Genomic DNA, 17832 nt, shown 5'->3' with positions numbered 1-17832 from the left:
TTTCACCTAATCATGTGCCTTTAATCAAAATTCAACATGGATTCATGGATTCTCAATGAAGAGACACAGAATGTGGGTTTATTTTCTTTATTGCATACAGTTAGTAAATGGATTCTGCAGCTTAAAAAAACAAACAAACAAACAAACAAAACAGATATACAAACATTCAACCAAACAATAAGCCTGAAGATAATCTTTTCAAGCTGAAAGGATGTCTTTCCAAGACTAATATGGATAAAGAACAATCCTGGATTTGAAGTAAAATTTGTTACCCTCTCCTATAGCTTTGAATAAGACATTATAAAGACACATTTGTTCCACAGAGGAAGCAAGCACGATTAACTCAGTCAACAAAAGACCAGTCTGGTCTATACAACGTTCCTGTGAGGAGGCTTTTTGTAATACATAAGAATAGGCACATTCTAGGTCAGCTTAACCTCCATCCTTTCCCCTGGGCTCTCTCCATCAGCCGTGGAGAGAGCATGCCCTCCATCAGAGGGCAGTTCACAGTCTCACCTTAGTGAGAGACCCTAGAAGCTTATCTGAAGTCTTGCTTTATCACAAGTTCACCTTTGCACGTTTCCCTTCAATGACTAGTTACTGAACAGAGAATGTGGTATAGACGTATCGCAGCTACTTCCTAGTAGGAGTTTCCATGAAAGATTCATGAAACATTTCTTCTGAAATAGCAGTGCTTCCAAAACCCTATTGTTTTATGATTTCCCAGTTCTGTCATGAAATTCATAAAAATCTGGCCTTTATTGCTATAGAGAGCAATTGTTCTCTCATGGTCATCTATAAGCTGGTAAATGCAATATAAAGAGCTCTTCATTTCTGAAGCTGGAGAAATAAAGTTTGATTAAATGTCCCTTGTTCCTCCGCTTCTAGAGACGAGATTCTCTGTTCATATTAGTATAGGATTTTTCCTCAGGATTATAACCAGGTAATTGGCTTCTGTTTTCTTCATTGACACTATTCTTGAAGGTGATATCTTCTGTTCCAGTTTTATTTGGAGTAACTGTAGGCAGATTTTTTTCAAAATCCACCTGAAAAAAGAACAAAAATACCCTAGTAGTTTGAAGAGTGCATGAACTGCTTTTTTTGTTTTGCTTAGAGGGTATCACATTACATGGTGAAATTTTGACATCCCTTCCTGCAGATCTGAGTACTTCACTACTTAAAATGACTGTCAGACCCATAAATGTGCGCTGTTTAGTGTCCCGTCTCCCCACACTCACACCCCATCCCCCCAACAGTCACTGATTTTTCTCGTTCCCCCATGGAAAGTCTCTAATAAAAGCATCAAATAAAAGCAACAGAAACAACTTCTCAGAACTCTTCTGTTGATGTACAAGTCTTGGAATATGTTTTTGGTGTGTTCCCAATCACTGAAACTTATTTTATCATTAGCATATTTATCTGCATTTTAGTGGTCTGTCTTTTTGTCTGGCCTACGCTTGCCTCAGTGGTTTCACACTGCAACTACTTAATTTATGTTATTCTATATTTTAAGCAAATGCAAGGGGATAAATGCATGTGTGGCTTTTTTTTTTCTGCTTTTATTAACATGGGGATTTATTTCTCTGTGGAAAGTCTCGAACACCTAAAAGCCAAGTCAAACAGCTGAAGTAAATCTAGAGCCACAGCTGTTCTCCAAATTAGACCATCAAATGTAGCGTCAAACTTGATGCAAGCTGTGTGGGGAGGGACTTTATTGCCAAATACTGTAAGCCTTGCAGGCTAAAGATTACTTTCAAGATTTTGAGATACTCGTAGATGTCTCTGTAGATGACTTGTACTTCTGATCCTAGCAGATTTTGCTAAGAAGGAGCAATGTTGTTTCTATGCAAAATGTTGTGATAGCACAAGAAAATGGGGTGCTCCTCCCTAACAAGCCACAGAGCCCTGGGACACCTGGGGAGGAGCCATTATCTCCCCCAGGGGGCCGGCAGTAGCCCAGGTGCCTGTGGTTGCCTTTCTGCGTGATGGGCTGGCCAGGAGCATGGCTGCAGCATGGAGAAGCTCTGCTGGCTTTGGAGGCTGGGATGGCAGCGGGAGAGCTCCATGGACACGTGAGTGCTAAAATTTTTCTTCCTGTACTTGGTGGAAGGAGGCAGCAGCTGGGTGAACCCCTCCCTAGGGTGTAAAGTGCGGCTTTGTCCCTGCTCGGCTGCCTGAGGGGGAGGTCAGCACTGTCCACCCATGGGGAAATAAGTGACCTATTGCTGGCTGGAGCTGAGCCTGGGTTTGGCCAGTCTCGCTTCCAGTCACGCAGTCAGCCTTTGTGTGACCGTAACAGGGGGCTGCCGATGGCTCCTCAGTTCCGCGCGAGTACTCACGTCCTGGCTGTCGTGCCGCACGCCACACCACAGCAACGTTTTGAGCCTTTCAGACCAAAAGCAGAACAGGTTGCAGACCGGCTTAATTAGCACTGGGGGGATGTCTTCTCCTCTGGTAGGGCCTGAAAGGAGGGGATAGGGAAGTTGAAGGTACGGCTGTAGAAAGGCAGGTGTGAGCTCCGGCTGCCCCAGCCCGTGAGGTGGGGCCGCAGCAGCCGCGCTCCCCTCAGGCTGGGCTTCACGAGCTGCTCACAAGGCCCCCCTGCTGCTCTTCAGACGCAGAGCTGGGTTCTTGTGTAACAGGGCTTTGTTTTTATAAAACACCAACCTGTTACAAAGCTGATCAGCAGCCCTGTGATGGCACAGCCCAGGCAGCCGATGGCACTGAAGTAGAGGTAGGACAGGGAGTACCAAGTGTCTGCCAGCAGCGGCCTGAGGAAACGTGACAGAGAGAGAAAAGCCGCTTGTAATGGCTGCTGCCAAGGGGCATGGTCGTGCTGGGCTGAACCTATGGTGAGGGGGATATACCTGTCGGCAGCTGCTGTGGGGGCCACTGTGGTCAGCAGGCTCGTAGTGTTTGCCAGCGTGCAGTTGAGAGTCGACAGCTCCAAGGGAAGGGTCTTGGTGGGCAGCGCGGGATAAATAAAAGAGCCGATGCCAGCCCAGAAGGCCAAGGTGATCCCTGTTAGGAGGCCACCGATAGCGCCCTTGGCAGGGAGAGAAAGGAACAGTCAGAGACAGCGAGCATCTGGGAAGCACATCTCAGCAAATGTTTACGGTCTCCCTGTCAGCGTATATCATCTGGGTTCTCTCTTGACCAAGGTGTCAAACACAGTCACCTGTTGTCCTCTAGTTAGGAGAGATGCAGCAAAATGGTGTTGATCAAAACCACAGTGACAGAGTAGAGTCTTATCACCAGGTAAATGTGCTGGGACCACCCGCTGGGCAGCGTGAAATGAGCTCATGTTCTGCTTTACCCGAGTTAAAACCCAAGGTAGCGAAGGCAGAGTGATTGAAGTCATTGTGCACTTCCCAAGGTGGGTATGGACTTGGGGGTGGGGGGGCATATGTTATGTTGAATATTATTTTTTTTATAAAAGAGAAGAAATTGAAATATTTAATAAAAAAAAAAAAGGCAAATGTCCATCTAATTATTCCACAGTTAGTTAAATTCAAACTGGATACATGCAGACAGTGAGAAGGGGTTTCTAAACAGTTCTCAGGCTCTAAATCTGATAGCCAGCTTGGACTCTAAATCCAAGTCTAAATCCACAAAATAATGTTCATGGTGGGGTCTTAACCAAAATATACTGAGGTGTTCTTTCAGTTAATAAGGATTTTTTTTTTCTTACCTTCCAGTTAACACAAGGAAAGACAATTCCCAGGGTAAATAATCCCAGCATGGGACCCCCGCACATCCCATGAATGGAGAGTGCAGCCTGTGGACATAGAGAAGAGACATAAGCCTAAGCAACAGCTGGGGGAGCTTAAGCAATTCTGATTGCCATCTGCAACTTTCAGTGGAGGAGAAAGGACAAACAGTAACTTTGGCACACCATGAAAGAATTGCAATCAATATCACTTCTCAGCAATGAGTAAGTAGCAAAAGAGACTTTTTTATGATTCTTTTTTTTTTCTAGTTATTTCTCTTAGCAGATGAGGAATTAATATGAGTATCTACAGGAATTGTTCAGGTAAGCTAGAAGGCCCCAGGGATGTCAGTATTATTGGTTCAGTTCATTGCATTTCAGTTTGTTACTGTTCAGTTTGTTGTATTTCTGAAGCACTAGATACCTGCACGATTCCTCCCAGCAGTGATGCTGCTGCAGCCATTGAAGTGCACAGGGCGCCATATAATATACCTGAAAAAGAACAGGCAGAATAATTGTCAGTGCTGGTTCATAGTGCAGTCCATTTGTAATTGATGTAGCGTCATAAGTGACCGGGCAGCGGGGAGGAATTTGCAGTTTGGGTTTTGATATGTAAAGCAGACCATTAAGCACTCAGCAGTGTCTTGTGTGAAGTTACGTTGGTTTTGCTAGTTGATTGGGTTTGTTTGTTTGTTCTTATGAAGTAGAATCTGGCAGTGGAATTGACTTAGAAGTTATGTTTCCTGTAGAAATGTTTCAATTGCTATTTACTTGAAATAATATTTTTAAATGATCTAATGAATGAATTGAACAATGATAAACAAAATGGCTTTTTCTTCATTTTACACCTGTTTTAACCTTGTGGTAGACAACTCTGTTGTAGAAGTCTTGAGTCAAGACTCAACAACAAAATTTCTTATGTGCTAGCAAACCTTTGATACTGGATGTAAAAATGGTTCTAACTGTACTAACTGTAAAAGCTAAGAAGTAAGAAGGAACAAAATGTTGGAGTTGTTATGGAAACAGAGTATTGATTTTGTTATCAAATTGGTTTATGTTATCATATGGTTGGTTATCAACTGGTTTATGTTATCAAATGCCAATTGTGGGTTGTGATGTTAATACAATACTTGTACAAGGGTTATGACATTACTGCAATGCTTCTAAAACTTATCTTAGAAATTCAAACCACTTTGGACTTGGTTTTGACAGTTTTTCTTTTCTTTTTCACATGTTCATTGTCTTCTGAAAAAAAATTGAAAACCTGCTTATGTGATTCTCTAAACTTGAACAGAAATGTCTTATTGTGCTACTTAATATTAATAATAATATTCAGTAATACTCAGTAATATTCAGTAATACTGCTATAGGCCAATGTGGTAATTACACTGATATTCTTTTTGTGTTGTAAAGGAGTTTCCAGAATCTTCTCCAGTATCTTCAGTACATTAAAAAAAAAAAAAAAACCTTGAAACTTTTCAAAAAGATTGTGTTTTGTCCTTGTTGATGTTAGCCTATATTTGTTTCTGTACCATGAGATATGGTACAGAACATGCGAAATTTTAATGAAACATTAGACTGATGAAGGCTTAAAGGATGAGGTGGGGTTGGAAGCAGAAATGAATTTCTGAAGCGGTCAGTATAGGCACTGCCCTTCGCTACTTGAACGAGTGCTGGGTGTTCTTTGCTTTGCAGTACAGTTTCATTGTCCTATGTGAAATAATATGCAGGCTTCTGCAAGCTAGCAATGGGCATCTTTGTTCCTCCCTTTCTTCACTTTTAGTCCCCGAACTAAAGACTAGCTTAAGTATCTTTAGCTTTATAGTTCGAAGGCTGTTCTTGCAATGCAGTCCTTAATTTTACTCCAAGGAAGGGAGCACAATTCTGTTGGTACTGCGTATGTTCACTAGCAAACTTCCTGAATTCATGTGACAGAGACAACATCGCAGCTTAGTGATGTGGTTGTTCAGATGTTAGTAGACCATATTGTGACACACAGTTCCAAGAAGTGTAACTTCTTGCTATTCAACTTAAGTTCCTCAGATAAGTAACTAAAATTAAGTTAAAAGCGTCATCTCTGATGGCTTGTTCTGTGGTTAACAGAGATATGAGTAGGAGTAAGAAGCTTTTCCAAGGGGTAGAAGAGATCATAGGCAGGCTGATTACTCTCTATATAAGCCTTTCTTTTGCTATAGACCGAGTAGAAAGCTTAAGGCAATAAAGCTCCTTGCTAGAGTATATAAAAACCTGCACTATTCTTTGCTGTAATAACAGCAATTGGGAGGGACAGAGACCTTTGCCTTTACACAGATGGATTCCACTTGGGCTACCTACATAAACCTTTGCTGATCCATGTGCTCCTCTTCTCAGAGAGGTTTGGGAAACATTGCTTGACCAAGTCTTCAAAGGTAACAGTTGCTAAAGCGTTGATGCTTGCCGCCACTGTGCTGCAAATGAGAGAACAATGAAGTTAAGTAAATGCAAAGTTGAAATGAAGTTGTATTTATAGATAAATGCTGCCTCTTTTTCAGCATTAATACTATAAAATGTATGGTTCTTGAACAGTTTTTTTTTTTATAAATGAGGAGGTTTTCACTGAGGATATGGGGATTTGAGGGGTGAGGGTGATTCATTTGTTTTCATAGCAAGCGTTAAACTATGCAAGCTTAGGTTTGGCATGAGATCTTATGAAGACTAACTCCTTCCAAAAGTGTAGGTGGTCTTCTTGTGTCTAGCTATGTATGGTGCAGATGCTGGTGAGGTTTTGGTTCATTCTGTGATTGCTAGGGTCCCTGCTTCATGCTGATACAGAACAAGATAGAAACTCATCCTAACTGACCCTTCAGTTTACTTAGCTGCAAAGATTTTAAAATTTTTAGTGATTTTTCAAAATGAAGAAAATGCTCAGTTATAAGTCAGACTATACATCTATGGATATGTGGGCAGTATGTCTTCACCGTTACTAGAGGAGAATAACCATCTTTTACCTGGGCAACCTGCTCTAGGAAACCTGCTTTGGCAGGGAGGGTGGACCCAATGATCTCTTGAGGTCCCTTCCAACCCCTACAATTCTGTGATTATTTAGGATATAACATCATCATCCTTATTATGTTGAAGCATGTGTAGTAAAGGGTCCTGGCTTGCAAATTTATTCTCCCTCAGCTATGTAAAAGAATGTTAATATCCAGTAAAATCAAGAAAAATCATCACTGAATTTGCAGGGTTATAATTGCAGGCACTAACTTCTGTGATCCTCCCAACCCTGTATTTGCACACTGGCATCTCATACCAAGGGGTGTGACTTAACCTGAGATACGCAGTACTGCTTACTCCAGAGGTAGTGTACTACACTGCCACAAGATGCCTGTTGTTTTCCCTCACAACTGAAAAATATCAAATAGAAGTAGTCTGACTCTTAGCTAGGTGAGTTAATATGTATTTGGCAAGCACAATCCCTGTGACCTTGTTGTGACAATATGGTAGGAAATGCAGCATCAATACCTTTATCACAGTATTTGGTACTCAGTGTTCTTTGCTCTGTAAACCATCCTGCCCAGAGCAGCCAGTGGGCTTTACACATATTTTTCCCTGTCTCGATAGCTCTCCTTGCTGTGCATTTTCTACAGATACAGAGAGTCTTTTAAAACAGCGTGTTGGTGACTGACTCTATGGCATCTAATGGATGTCATTGTGAATTTGCACCTTCTCTTTTCTAATGTCCTATGGAGTATTGATGTTTGGTCTGTAGAGGGTAGAAATTGCAATAGCATGCAGCCCTCTGAGTTTCTAAAACTACTGTCGACTTCTCTTCTAGTCTGTTTCATGTACAGATAGGCTTGCTAAAAAGCTTTCTGTTCCTAACTCTGATATTATGGCTGTCAGGTTTTCAGTTATTTCAGTTAACTGAGCTCTTTTTTGAAGAGAACAAGCGTTTCCTCAACTTTATTATACACTTTTCTTTGTCAGTCACATTATTCTAAAACATATTTGAGATAAAAAAAGGTATTGGAGATGTGGAGCCAAACTTTGGTATAATATAATGCAACCTGGCAAAGTACTACTGCTTCTTTCCGGAATGTGCTAAGAAAACAGCTGTGTATTACTTAGTGTTTCTTGTTTTGGCCCTGTTCTATGTCCTCAAGAAATCAGTGGTGTGTAGCTAAAATGTCACTTCATACCTCAGCGTTCCGCTGAATGCACAGGCAACAAATAGTCCTGGGACTCCTGGCATCGAAGAAAAAATGTCCATAACAAAATATGGCATGAGCTGGGGCAGAAGACACAGAAGACCAACATAAGAAATCAGTTAAGATTTTCCTGGGTAACAAAAGAGAATTAGCTGCTTCTGATCATGCTGGATAATTCTGGTTTTGTTCCAGCTAACAAGTCCTATTGGATTTTTGAAAAAAGCTGATGTTGTGTAGCAAAAACACTCTATCAGATTAGTACTGCAGGAGTGTTAGAATATATGGATACTAGTCCTGACTGAGCAATCACCTCAGTGCCTGCAAAGAGACACGAAGCATCCCACAAAATCTAAATGGTCTTTACTCATGCAATATCTAGGCCCAAAGCAGCTCCAAATGATTATAATCTGTATCTGTACCTGATCAGGAGCTGAAATGAAACCAGCAGTCCAAGGGTCACAATTCTTGTAATGAGAGTACATCACTAAACCACAAAATACTGCACACACCAGGACTATCCAAAGTCCCAATAAATTCAGGTAAAGTGCTCTAGAACAGAAGAGAAATTCTATTTAATACAGTATAAATACACATTATGTATATTATATATATATAATATATTATTATTTTAAACATAAACTGTTACATGTTAATTATTCATAATTTTTTGAGACACCTTGATCAAAGCTATCTGTACTACAAAAAAAAAGCACAAATGGGCTGTATTTTTCACCTATACAGCAAAAATACATGTTCTAGATAATGATGTACCATTGGAAAAGATTCATGCAAAGTCAGTAACTGTTCTGTGCAGCACAGGCTGCAGCAGACCCTGGGACTGTCCCTCCACTCACCTATATGAGAGGATTTTTGTCTGTTCGGAGTTGTTGCTCTTCTCCTTCTAAGGTGTACAGAATTTTATTGCGCATGGATTCTGTTGTGGTTGTGATGCTACCATGTGAAGTAACGTGCTTTTTCAGTCAGGGAAATGGACATGAATGGTACCATCTGTTGGGGAGGTTGTCTGACTATGGTTCAGTAATCCTGTAGTTCCAGGGAGCTGCCAGATATTATACAGCCTACATTTTGTTTGGTCATCACCTTTCACAAGGTCACTGGCTAGGGCCAGTTCCAGTTCAGAGCTATGCTGCTGGGACTCAAAGGTCTTTCTGGACTTGGAACTAGTGACATTCTCACTGTTGTCACTTCCAAACATTTGTAGACTGAGTTTCAGTAGGCTAAATTCATATAATCTATCATAACGTTAAGAAAAATGAGTATGACTACAGCTAGCAAAAATAAAAAATAAAAATTAAGTGTTTGAAGAATTTAGAAAAAAAATGTTGCTATTTTAACCAAGTGGGCAAGCAATTATCATTAGGCATATGAAGAAGTCTGGTTGCTTAGTACAACGTGTGTCTAGTTATGCACATACTGACATTGAACTTTAGGAAGCTATCATGCTGGAAACCTAGATGTCTGTATTGTCAAGTTTCACTATTCTCCAATAATTCCATTTTTTTAATGTATGCTTTATAATTTTAATAATTCATGATCCTATTTTACTTAGATGATGCCTTGTTCTATCATACTCCATTAACTCAATAACCAATATCAATAAAATACAATGTAGAATTCCTGAAAGAATGCTTTTCTAATAAAGGTACAGTCAGCGCTTCTTCTCTTTGGGTGTCTTATTCAAACTCTGCTTCTGAAGATTAATTTGGCAGCTTGACACCAGATAAATGAACTGCAAATTTAGCTTACCCATTTTTCTTTCTTAATGTACTTTATGTAGTTTAGGACCAGAGGGAAAAGACTGATAGGCCAAAGTTGGCTAACTACCACCCAACATTGTTCCAATATTTATTTAGACAAACTGTTGATATAATTCCATGTCTGCCAGTATGTTTGATTGCTAGGATAGGTTAAGGATAGGTAACTTACACCTTAGCGTGCTTCTCGGATTTGCAGGAAATACATCTCTGTATTGTGGACTGATTAACTCCATAGAGTCCCAGCCATGTAAATGCTCCACCAACAACAATTGTCCAAAAGGTATGTCGTCTTAAAGGATCTACATCAAAGCTACAAAAGAAAAAGAGAAGCAGTTCACTTACTGTGACACAGTTTCATTCAGCAAGAGGTAGATGATTTTCCAGGAATATTTTATCCATTCTATCATCTGAATCAGAAGTACTGCACTAATAATGCTGTTTTGCAGTACAGATATTATCTGATGTGTTTTGTTTTAGGTTTGGAGAGCTTTTTTTTATATTGGAACATAGTACTGTCAAGTCAGGATAAATATATATTATGTAGCTTGAGTCAGGACTAAGAAATAAATAACATCTAGAAGGTTTATATTCAAGTTTCAGATCTCATGTTACACCAAACGACTGGCAAGCCATCCTGCCTGGGACCCCATTATCAGCAAGGAATAAAGCCATACACTAAACTCTTAAAAATCCACCAAGCTTTCAGTTACGTCATCCTGAAGTATTATTTTCTTTAAAAGATATTGCTTCAGCTGCAGTGTTATCTTTTTTTAACAATGAAATTTCATTACTCAGCAATTCTAACCATTACAAGAACATCTTTCTGTCTTACATCTGTCGTCTTTGCAATTCTGTTAGTACATGTTGCAGATAACATTTGACCTTGCTGCTATTTTCCGTCAGTGACTTGCCTTGATCAATGAACTTTTCAGTCAATGCCCCATACAGCAAAACGAAGGTAAGTTTGCTATCCCAGTGCCTTGGTTCACCATTTCTAACTGCTGTTGTGAGTGTACTTCAAATGAAGTGCCTTTTCTATGAACAGAAAATGACAGATGTATACAATTGGAAGTAATAATTGGGTAGGTTTGTAACTACACAAAGAAAAATGCTGGAGCTTCCTTTGAGTTCGGTAGGGCTTTCATTTCTTCAGAGTAGGCAATGGAAAGAGGAATTTATCTCTCCTTGGAGGTCAACTGCATTCCCAAGAACTGAAGAAATAAAGACTAGGCTTTTCTGAGATGGTTGCCTGTTAGTACGTAACTATAGTATGGTAGAGTGTTTGTGTCTTGGTCAGCATAGGGTTTCTATATGCTAAGTGTACAAAAATAAAGGGTTTGAACCATTTGTTTCTTACTCAAATATGCTTAGTCGTGATCCTTCATAGGCATCTTCCCAGACCTTGGTCGATCCACCACTCAGGATAGTTCCTCGAATCAAGACCGTCACGAAGCCAAGCACCATAACCACCATTTGAAATGCATCAGTCCAGACAACAGCTTTTAATCCTCCCTGAAACAAACAGAAACTGTATGTTTTCATCTTCTTTCTTGTTGCTCAGATACAGCAGCAAGTAAAAGTACCCCTTACTTCAGGAGCTCATGGACTACTGTCTGTCTAGCAAATCAGGCCTTTTCTTAAACTTCCTTTGTATCCTCCCACAAAGGTTGTATTTCTGCAGATCAAATGATGAGACAGAGCCTAAATGGCTTGCCCAGAATCATATGAGAATATCTGACCTCCAGTTAAATGCTTTTTTTTCTGCCTTCTTAATATACATTTGAAGAATATATCATGGTGTGGAACAAGCTTAGGGAGTACAACTTGGCCAATGTTTTTACTTCCCATAGCACTCTGTATATTTCTTAAAGCCTAGTAGTAGTCCACAATTAGACTAATGACACAGAATACCCCCCAGAATGTTTGCAGCTCAGCTTTCTTCTGTAGATACTTTCATATTTTATCAAATCTGTGCTAGAGCAGCATAAGTAGTGTTTCCAGCATGAGTGGAGATACTGACAAAATTCATTAGTGGTAGTAATGTCATGACAACTAGAAATTGCATGTGTCCTGAGCTTAAGTGCTCTGCCACTTCCACTGCAGTGTTTATCTTGTTTTTGTTACCCAAAGTCTCACAATGCTTCCTCTCGGAAGCAAAGCTCTCTCCATGACCTGTTGGCCATCCTTCCTAGGTTTTATCACTCTGCACTTGATCTGGGGTGACACCAGAGGCACATTTTTTATTAAGGTGTTTTTCAGTCTGTAACTTGTAAAAGATAAAGCGAAACACCTCAAAAGATATAGTATGGCAAAAGAAGGTTATCACTTCCTTATCTGCACTCTGACTTAAACCTTGAGACATATAGCAGAGTATTTAAGTGTTTTTTTTCCCTCTGAATAGACTTATTCATACCACAGTCTGAAAGAAATTTCTCTCATGTTCTACTACTTGAAACACTCAGACCATGGTTTAGAAACCTTACCTCTGTTATAGGCTGTCATGTGTAAAGGATGGTTGAATTAAAAATCTGTATTTAAGCTGTTTGGTTATGCATGTTACATACCAGAGTGCAGTAGAAAGTGCAGACAATTCCTGTCGCAACAACAGAGCCCCAGAGATCAAATCCAGTGACTGTGAAACCAAAGAAAAACAACTGATTAGCGAAATGGGAATAGGCTATCTGGACGGTAACAGAAAAGCTATGATCCTTTAGCCCTAGAAGGATGAACGTAAATAATAATCTCTGTGTCTGTTAGGAGCTTTGCTGGATTGTTCAGGTTTCTTAACCCTACTAGATACTGTTTTGCATTGTTGTTTTCTTGCAAATTAGCTTTCAAGTGTGCAGAAGTAATGCATAAGAATAAATGCAAAAAAAAAAATCCATTCCCTGTGATTCAGAACATTTCAATGCTAAACCATACTGCTGATGTATTGTTTTAATGCATAGTATTTTGCATGTACATTTCACTTCACAAAGTTTCTATATAAAAGATGTACAAATTTCAATTGGGTTATAATGAAGTCTCTCCCATCAGGCACAGTTTGTGAGAGCACATCTACTTATAAAGGTTCTATCAGTATGACCTAATAATGAACATGAACTTCAGCGACTCACATCTGTCGCACAACATACAGCTGAGCTCCAGAGGGAGGAAACTTGATGGCATGTGAAAGGTGGTATCAGACAAATCAAATGCAACTTAAATGATGAACAATGCAAAGAGCCTCCTAATCTCCTCCAAATCAATCTTAATTAAATCAGGTACGCCAGGAGTTAGGCCTGGGTGGTTCCCTGTGCTCTGTGATGGTAAATTCACTAATCCTTTCTATGGTGATGGATGCTGTATGCCTGGTTTTCAAGACAAATGAAAGAAGTATGTGAAGCAGCACAGCATCCAGCTACAAGGAATGGGCTTAGGCCCATGGGAATCAGAATGAGAGTTCAAGTTCTGGCATCGTGTCAAAAATGCAGTAGGATCTTTCAACATAACCATTACCTCCAGGAGCTTGACTTTCATCTTGCCTGAAAGATTACATCCCTGCCAGAAAAAAATTCCCTCAGCATCCATAGGGGCATTAACTCAGTATCATCCCTAAATGAAACTGCTTCCAGCTGCTTTAATGACTGGTAAGACGCCTTACTCTCCCACATCTATACACACAGCTGTGCAGTTGCAAACACCTTGAGACAGAAGAATCTCAGCTTTGTGCCATAGGTACTAACAGTAATAGCAGCACAGGGAGACAGGGAACGGAGGAATCAAAGTACAGAATATGGTCTTGGATCGTCAGCTTGTACTGTGAACTTTGTCAGGATGTTGAGAAATTGCTCATCGCTAGCTTCTTTGTGTTGTTACTAAGTGCAAAGCAGAACACAACAGCAAATGTTGGACACCGGCTACTTTACTGGTCTGAGAGGGGCCTCATGAGTCAGAAACTGAGAGCTTCTAGGTGCAGGCAAAAACCTTGCTACAGAAGTTTTGAGAACTTTCTTGTTAAATGACTTTTATCTACTTTGCTCACTTTGGTTACTCTGCTTGTCTTGTGGTGTGGTTATTTGGGGTAGCCATGTAGGCATGGAAACTCACCTTGGTTGAGAGCCAGTGATGGAGCATAAACCACTATTCCTGTGTAAAGGATCTGAAGGAGAAAAAGTTCATGAAACAAAAGTGTATGTGAATCATCAGTGATAATGCTTCTATTTAGAAAGGGGCTTAGAGCAGAATACCAGATCTAGAGGCTTTTTTAGGTCGCTTTGCATTACTGTTTCTATCTTTACAAGATAAAAATGCTTGTTTTAATTCCTTTCACATGGAAGGACTATTATCCATCTTGATATTTCTTATTTCATTCATTGCTAAGATGAGTAGACATCCAAAATATCCTTGTCAAATACGAAGAGGAGGACTCAGTAAAACACACTGATGGGGGAATAGCTTGTATTGGATTTTGGAAATAAAACTTCCCTTGTTCAGTTGCTTGCGGAGTAGCTAACGTGATGCCCTTCATGCCTTCCTGTATATGTTCTGACAGACTGAAAGTGAAACAATCTGAAAGCAAAAGAGCATTCGTATCTATTGCTAAAAGTCCTAGAATTAATAAAAATGGATTGGAAGTAAAAAGAAATGTCACCCAGTGTCCCAAAGGTTTTCATCGAATACATTATTAATATTTTGAGAAACCTGGTGAACATTTATATCCAAGGGCAAAAAAGCTGTGTGATGTCTACAGTGGTGTTTTGGGTAGTTCCATAAGTGTTTTTTGGGGTAAGTAAAGCTAGTCTCCGCTCAGTCTCTCTGCCCACCAGCCAGGAACGTTATGATTTCTTTTATCTGTATATGCAGCGGTGTGGACTGGCTGTCTAGTCAGTGCTGTGTGGTAATGTAGAGCAGTCTATAAATGTGGAAGTCTGTACATGCTAAGCAGTGATTTCTGCCCTGTGGTCTGTTGGGCTTTGATCCCGAGACCTGTTGCTGGGATCAGCCCTTTTGGGACCAGGGATTGGATGACCCTACCTCTCCTGCTGCGTGGGAGCAGCTGGGCAGGTGCTGCCAACTCATCTGCCTCTCCCTTATCCTGGATAGAAGACTGAGAGGAAACCCCAGCTACCCCCCAAGAGGGTTGCCAGTGGGACCGTCACAGGGCTGGAGCCATCTGGGCATCCCCCAGGAGGTGCTGCATGCAGCAGCCTTGCAATGGGATAGCCTCATCCCAGTGTTGTAAACTGGTAATGGTTGCACTAAGTGTACCTAATATTGCTCATCTAGTTTCTTAAGAAAGATATAATTCACTCTATTGGAAAGAGAGGGATTTCAAGGAAACAGGGGGACCGACAGTTGGAGAAGATGTGCGAGTTTAGCGGAACATTCGAGTGTCAAAGGCAAAAAGAATGACCTTTTTAATCATAAGCAGGAAGAAGAAAGTAGGAAAGCAACTATCCTTTCTTTTTTAACATTCACAGTCCAACTGTACAAAAAAAGGAAAACTCATTAAAGCATCTCATTTTAAAAAAAAAATAGTGCAGTCTAACACGAGTACTTCAAAATAAATATGTTGAGTGAAATTATCACAAACCAAGAGGCAATATCGTCTTACCGTCTGCAGGATGTAGATCAATGTTGCAGCAAGACGGACAATCTTGTTAAATCTTAACTCCAAATACTAGGAAAGAGGAATTTCAGTAAATTGCACATGTAGCATCTGTGACACAGCTATTAACCTTCTGTTCTTCCTGAGTAACAGCTTGCTGTGCAAGTAAAACCACTGGCAACTGAAACTACTGCTGTGAGTAATGAACAGGAGAGCATAATTGATGTCACACATAGAGATAATTACATTTCAGAAATCTCTTCCTCCACAAAATATAGTTAAAATTATATGCTGGGTTGCAGTATTCAGTATCTGTTTGTACTGGATATACCTGAAAAAGCTCAGAAGCTACAAAGAAAAAGGAACTTAAAACTTCAAATGGAAGTATATTCCAACTGTCGGAAGAGGAAACTTAAGGTCATCTTTAATTGAAACAGGACAAAAACAGTGGTGGAGCAGATGGAGGAGCAGCAGTGTAGAGGCCTTCACTGCCCCCAAGCTAATCTGGCTTTGTCATTTGCTTTGTCTTAATCTAAAGCCAAATCTGCCTATGATCTACAAGTCAGGTTCTTCCAGGCTCCCAGTGGAAGAAGTGAGGTGTTCTTTATTATTGTGCGACTTAAACGTGAGCTCTAGCCCCAAAAGTCCAAATTTTAAACCATAATCACCACCTAACATCTCTACGTAGAGTTGACTAAAAAATGAAGTCTTCATTGCTAAAGATGTGGCAGCCCTGTGTGGGCTGGGTCTCTTCCTGGGCCATGACCCTGTGCGTTCCCCATCAGACACTGGACACAGGCCTTTACACATCTCTAGGCATAATATTTTAAAAGCAGCCCGTTTCTTACTAATTTTGTTCATGATAATCTCTTTTGTCTCTTGCATAATAGGCCCCACACTTTGCTGTACAAATGAATAGCTTATTTATGTAATTTGACTTGTTTCCAAAATTAATTCAGGAATGCAGTAGCCATCTTTCTAGTATCCTTCAAGGGACTGTGACTGCCATGACACCTCCCGTGGTTTAGATAAGAAAAGTAATTCTTTCTCAGATCTTGCATCAAAACCAGCTAGAAAATGCAGTCAGTCCTAGCAGTGAGAATAGATGGTCAATTTTATTTTTTCCTGCCTATCGCTGAAATACTCCCAAATACCCTGGCAGAACTGTTTGACAGGACAGACGTTTCTCAGAAAGGTTTGGGCATAGAGAACAAGGACAGCCTTCCCGTTACCAAGAAGCTCCTTCTGAACTAACATGGTTTTGCTCATTCAATCCTTGCTCAGCCAAAACTTCCCATAAACATGAGCAGCAAAATCTACAGCAGTTTATTAAAGTGACTGGAGGGGTTCCCCAAATATATAAAAGCATTTTAAAATTTAACTTCTGCTTTCAAGTTACACAGTAACTAACTAGTTTGTATAATGCAACCCATTTTTAAGCATAATTCTTGTATCAGTACATTTGTTCTGTAAAATATTGCAGAAAGTTTTCTGTCATGGATTGTTCTCTAGAAATATCTATATTCCTCATACTGTCTTTTATAGTGGAATAAAAGCCATTTAAAAAAAAAATGTATATATATTTACTTACCTCATAAGTGCTTGTAATGCCAGATCGGTAAAATACAGGTAGAAAAAGCTCAGCAGTAAAAATGATGACAATGGTATACGAAAGAAAGAAAAGAACAAAGGATGCCCCGTAGCGATAAACTTCAGAGGGTGTCCCCAGAACTGTTACTGCTGACATGAAACTAGATGTGAGAGAGAAAGCTATTGGTCCATATGACATCTGCTTACCGCCCACCAAAAATTCCTTTGAAGTTTTCTTTTTTCTCTCTTTAATTGCAAAAAAGACTCCAATGCTAGCACATACTAAAAATAGTAGAGCAAAAACAACATAGTCCCAAGCCACAAATTTTTTAATTTCTGGAGCTATAAAGTTCGACATAGCACCAGCTGGGCAATTCTCTGATAGAGGATTCTGATATACTGTAGCTGTTGCTCTGAGCAGATCTACTCTTAGCAGCAAAGGTGTAGCTTATCTACAGCTTATCAACGACAAATAATAAACAGACTATTCAGCTATGGACTTTTTTATCCTGGTCACCTCTGATGAGGGGAAAAAAAAAAATGGCTCGGGATGAGTTCGGAAGGTGCTGCATGCACTTAGACCCTAGTGCTACTGATGTTTCTGGCAGGCTGGGCCGGGGGACGTAGCTGTGAAACCTGTACTACACTCCCTTTTTATCTGCGAGGTTTTAATTTATGGTTAAATATTAGCCTGACAGATTGACTTGATCTGACTCTTTTTTGACCTCTCAGCATTTTTAAATAATAAAATGAGAGCAATAAAAAAATAAATAAAGGAGAGGGAAATGAAGGAAAGCTTGTTGTACAGACCTATGACCCTACTGGTGAGTTTGTTTTCAAAGCAGCAATTCCTTCATATGGTTAAAATCTAAACTTGAGCATCAGCGATAGGGTTTGCACTTGTCCTCTGGCATTTTAAGTGTGTTCCTTGATGGACGCTCTGCCCTAGAGAACCGGAGGCTTTAATGATGCAAAGTA

The 17832-nt window shown here is 40.1% G+C and overlaps 2 protein-coding genes across 9 annotated transcripts in view; one reads left to right on the top strand and one right to left on the bottom strand.

The window, feature by feature from the left end:
- Positions 1 to 73: 73 nt before the first annotated feature.
- On the bottom strand, positions 74 to 17751 carry SLC5A12 (solute carrier family 5 member 12). The gene is made up of 15 exons (XM_083838228.1): positions 16856 to 17751; positions 15271 to 15336; positions 13764 to 13815; positions 12239 to 12306; positions 11032 to 11186; positions 9844 to 9984; positions 8316 to 8445; positions 7888 to 7976; positions 6044 to 6156; positions 4134 to 4201; positions 3692 to 3778; positions 2868 to 3046; positions 2668 to 2771; positions 2340 to 2461; positions 74 to 1046 (listed from the first exon to the last, which is right to left on the bottom strand). The coding sequence occupies exons 1-15, from the start codon at positions 17210 to 17212 to the stop codon at positions 885 to 887; spliced, it is 1893 nt and encodes a 630-aa protein (XP_083694354.1). The 5' UTR covers positions 17213 to 17751; the 3' UTR covers positions 74 to 884.
- LOC310900365 (uncharacterized protein) overlaps positions 932 to 17832 on the top strand; it is a 107655-nt gene continuing 90754 nt past the window's right edge. For 2 of the 8 annotated variants that reach the window (XM_083838233.1, XM_083838234.1), the window contains exons 1-2: positions 932 to 2072; positions 3699 to 3934. The gene's annotated coding sequence lies outside the window, so the exon portion shown is untranslated. The other 6 variants (XR_014585090.1, XM_083838235.1, XM_083838237.1 and 3 more) reach the window with 6 other exon arrangements.

The sequence above is a fragment of the Anser anser genome (genome assembly GCF_964211835.1).
Source record: "Anser anser genome assembly, chromosome: 5".
Taxonomy (NCBI): Eukaryota; Metazoa; Chordata; class Aves; order Anseriformes; family Anatidae; genus Anser; species Anser anser.
This window is presented reverse-complemented; position numbering and strand designations above follow the sequence as displayed.

Coding starts and splice junctions, on each gene's coding strand:
- SLC5A12 (XM_083838228.1), bottom strand. CDS start 17,212: ATGTCGAACTTTATAGCTCCAGAAATTAAAAAATTTGTGGCTTGGGAC. Junction 13,816..15,270: donor TGATCTACATCCTGCAGACG/GTAAGACGATAT, acceptor TTTCTCCTTCAG/ATCCTTTACACAGGAATAGT. Junction 9,985..11,031: donor TCACGACTAAGCATATTTGA/GTAAGAAACAAA, acceptor TTTCTTTTGTAG/CTTTGATGTAGATCCTTTAA.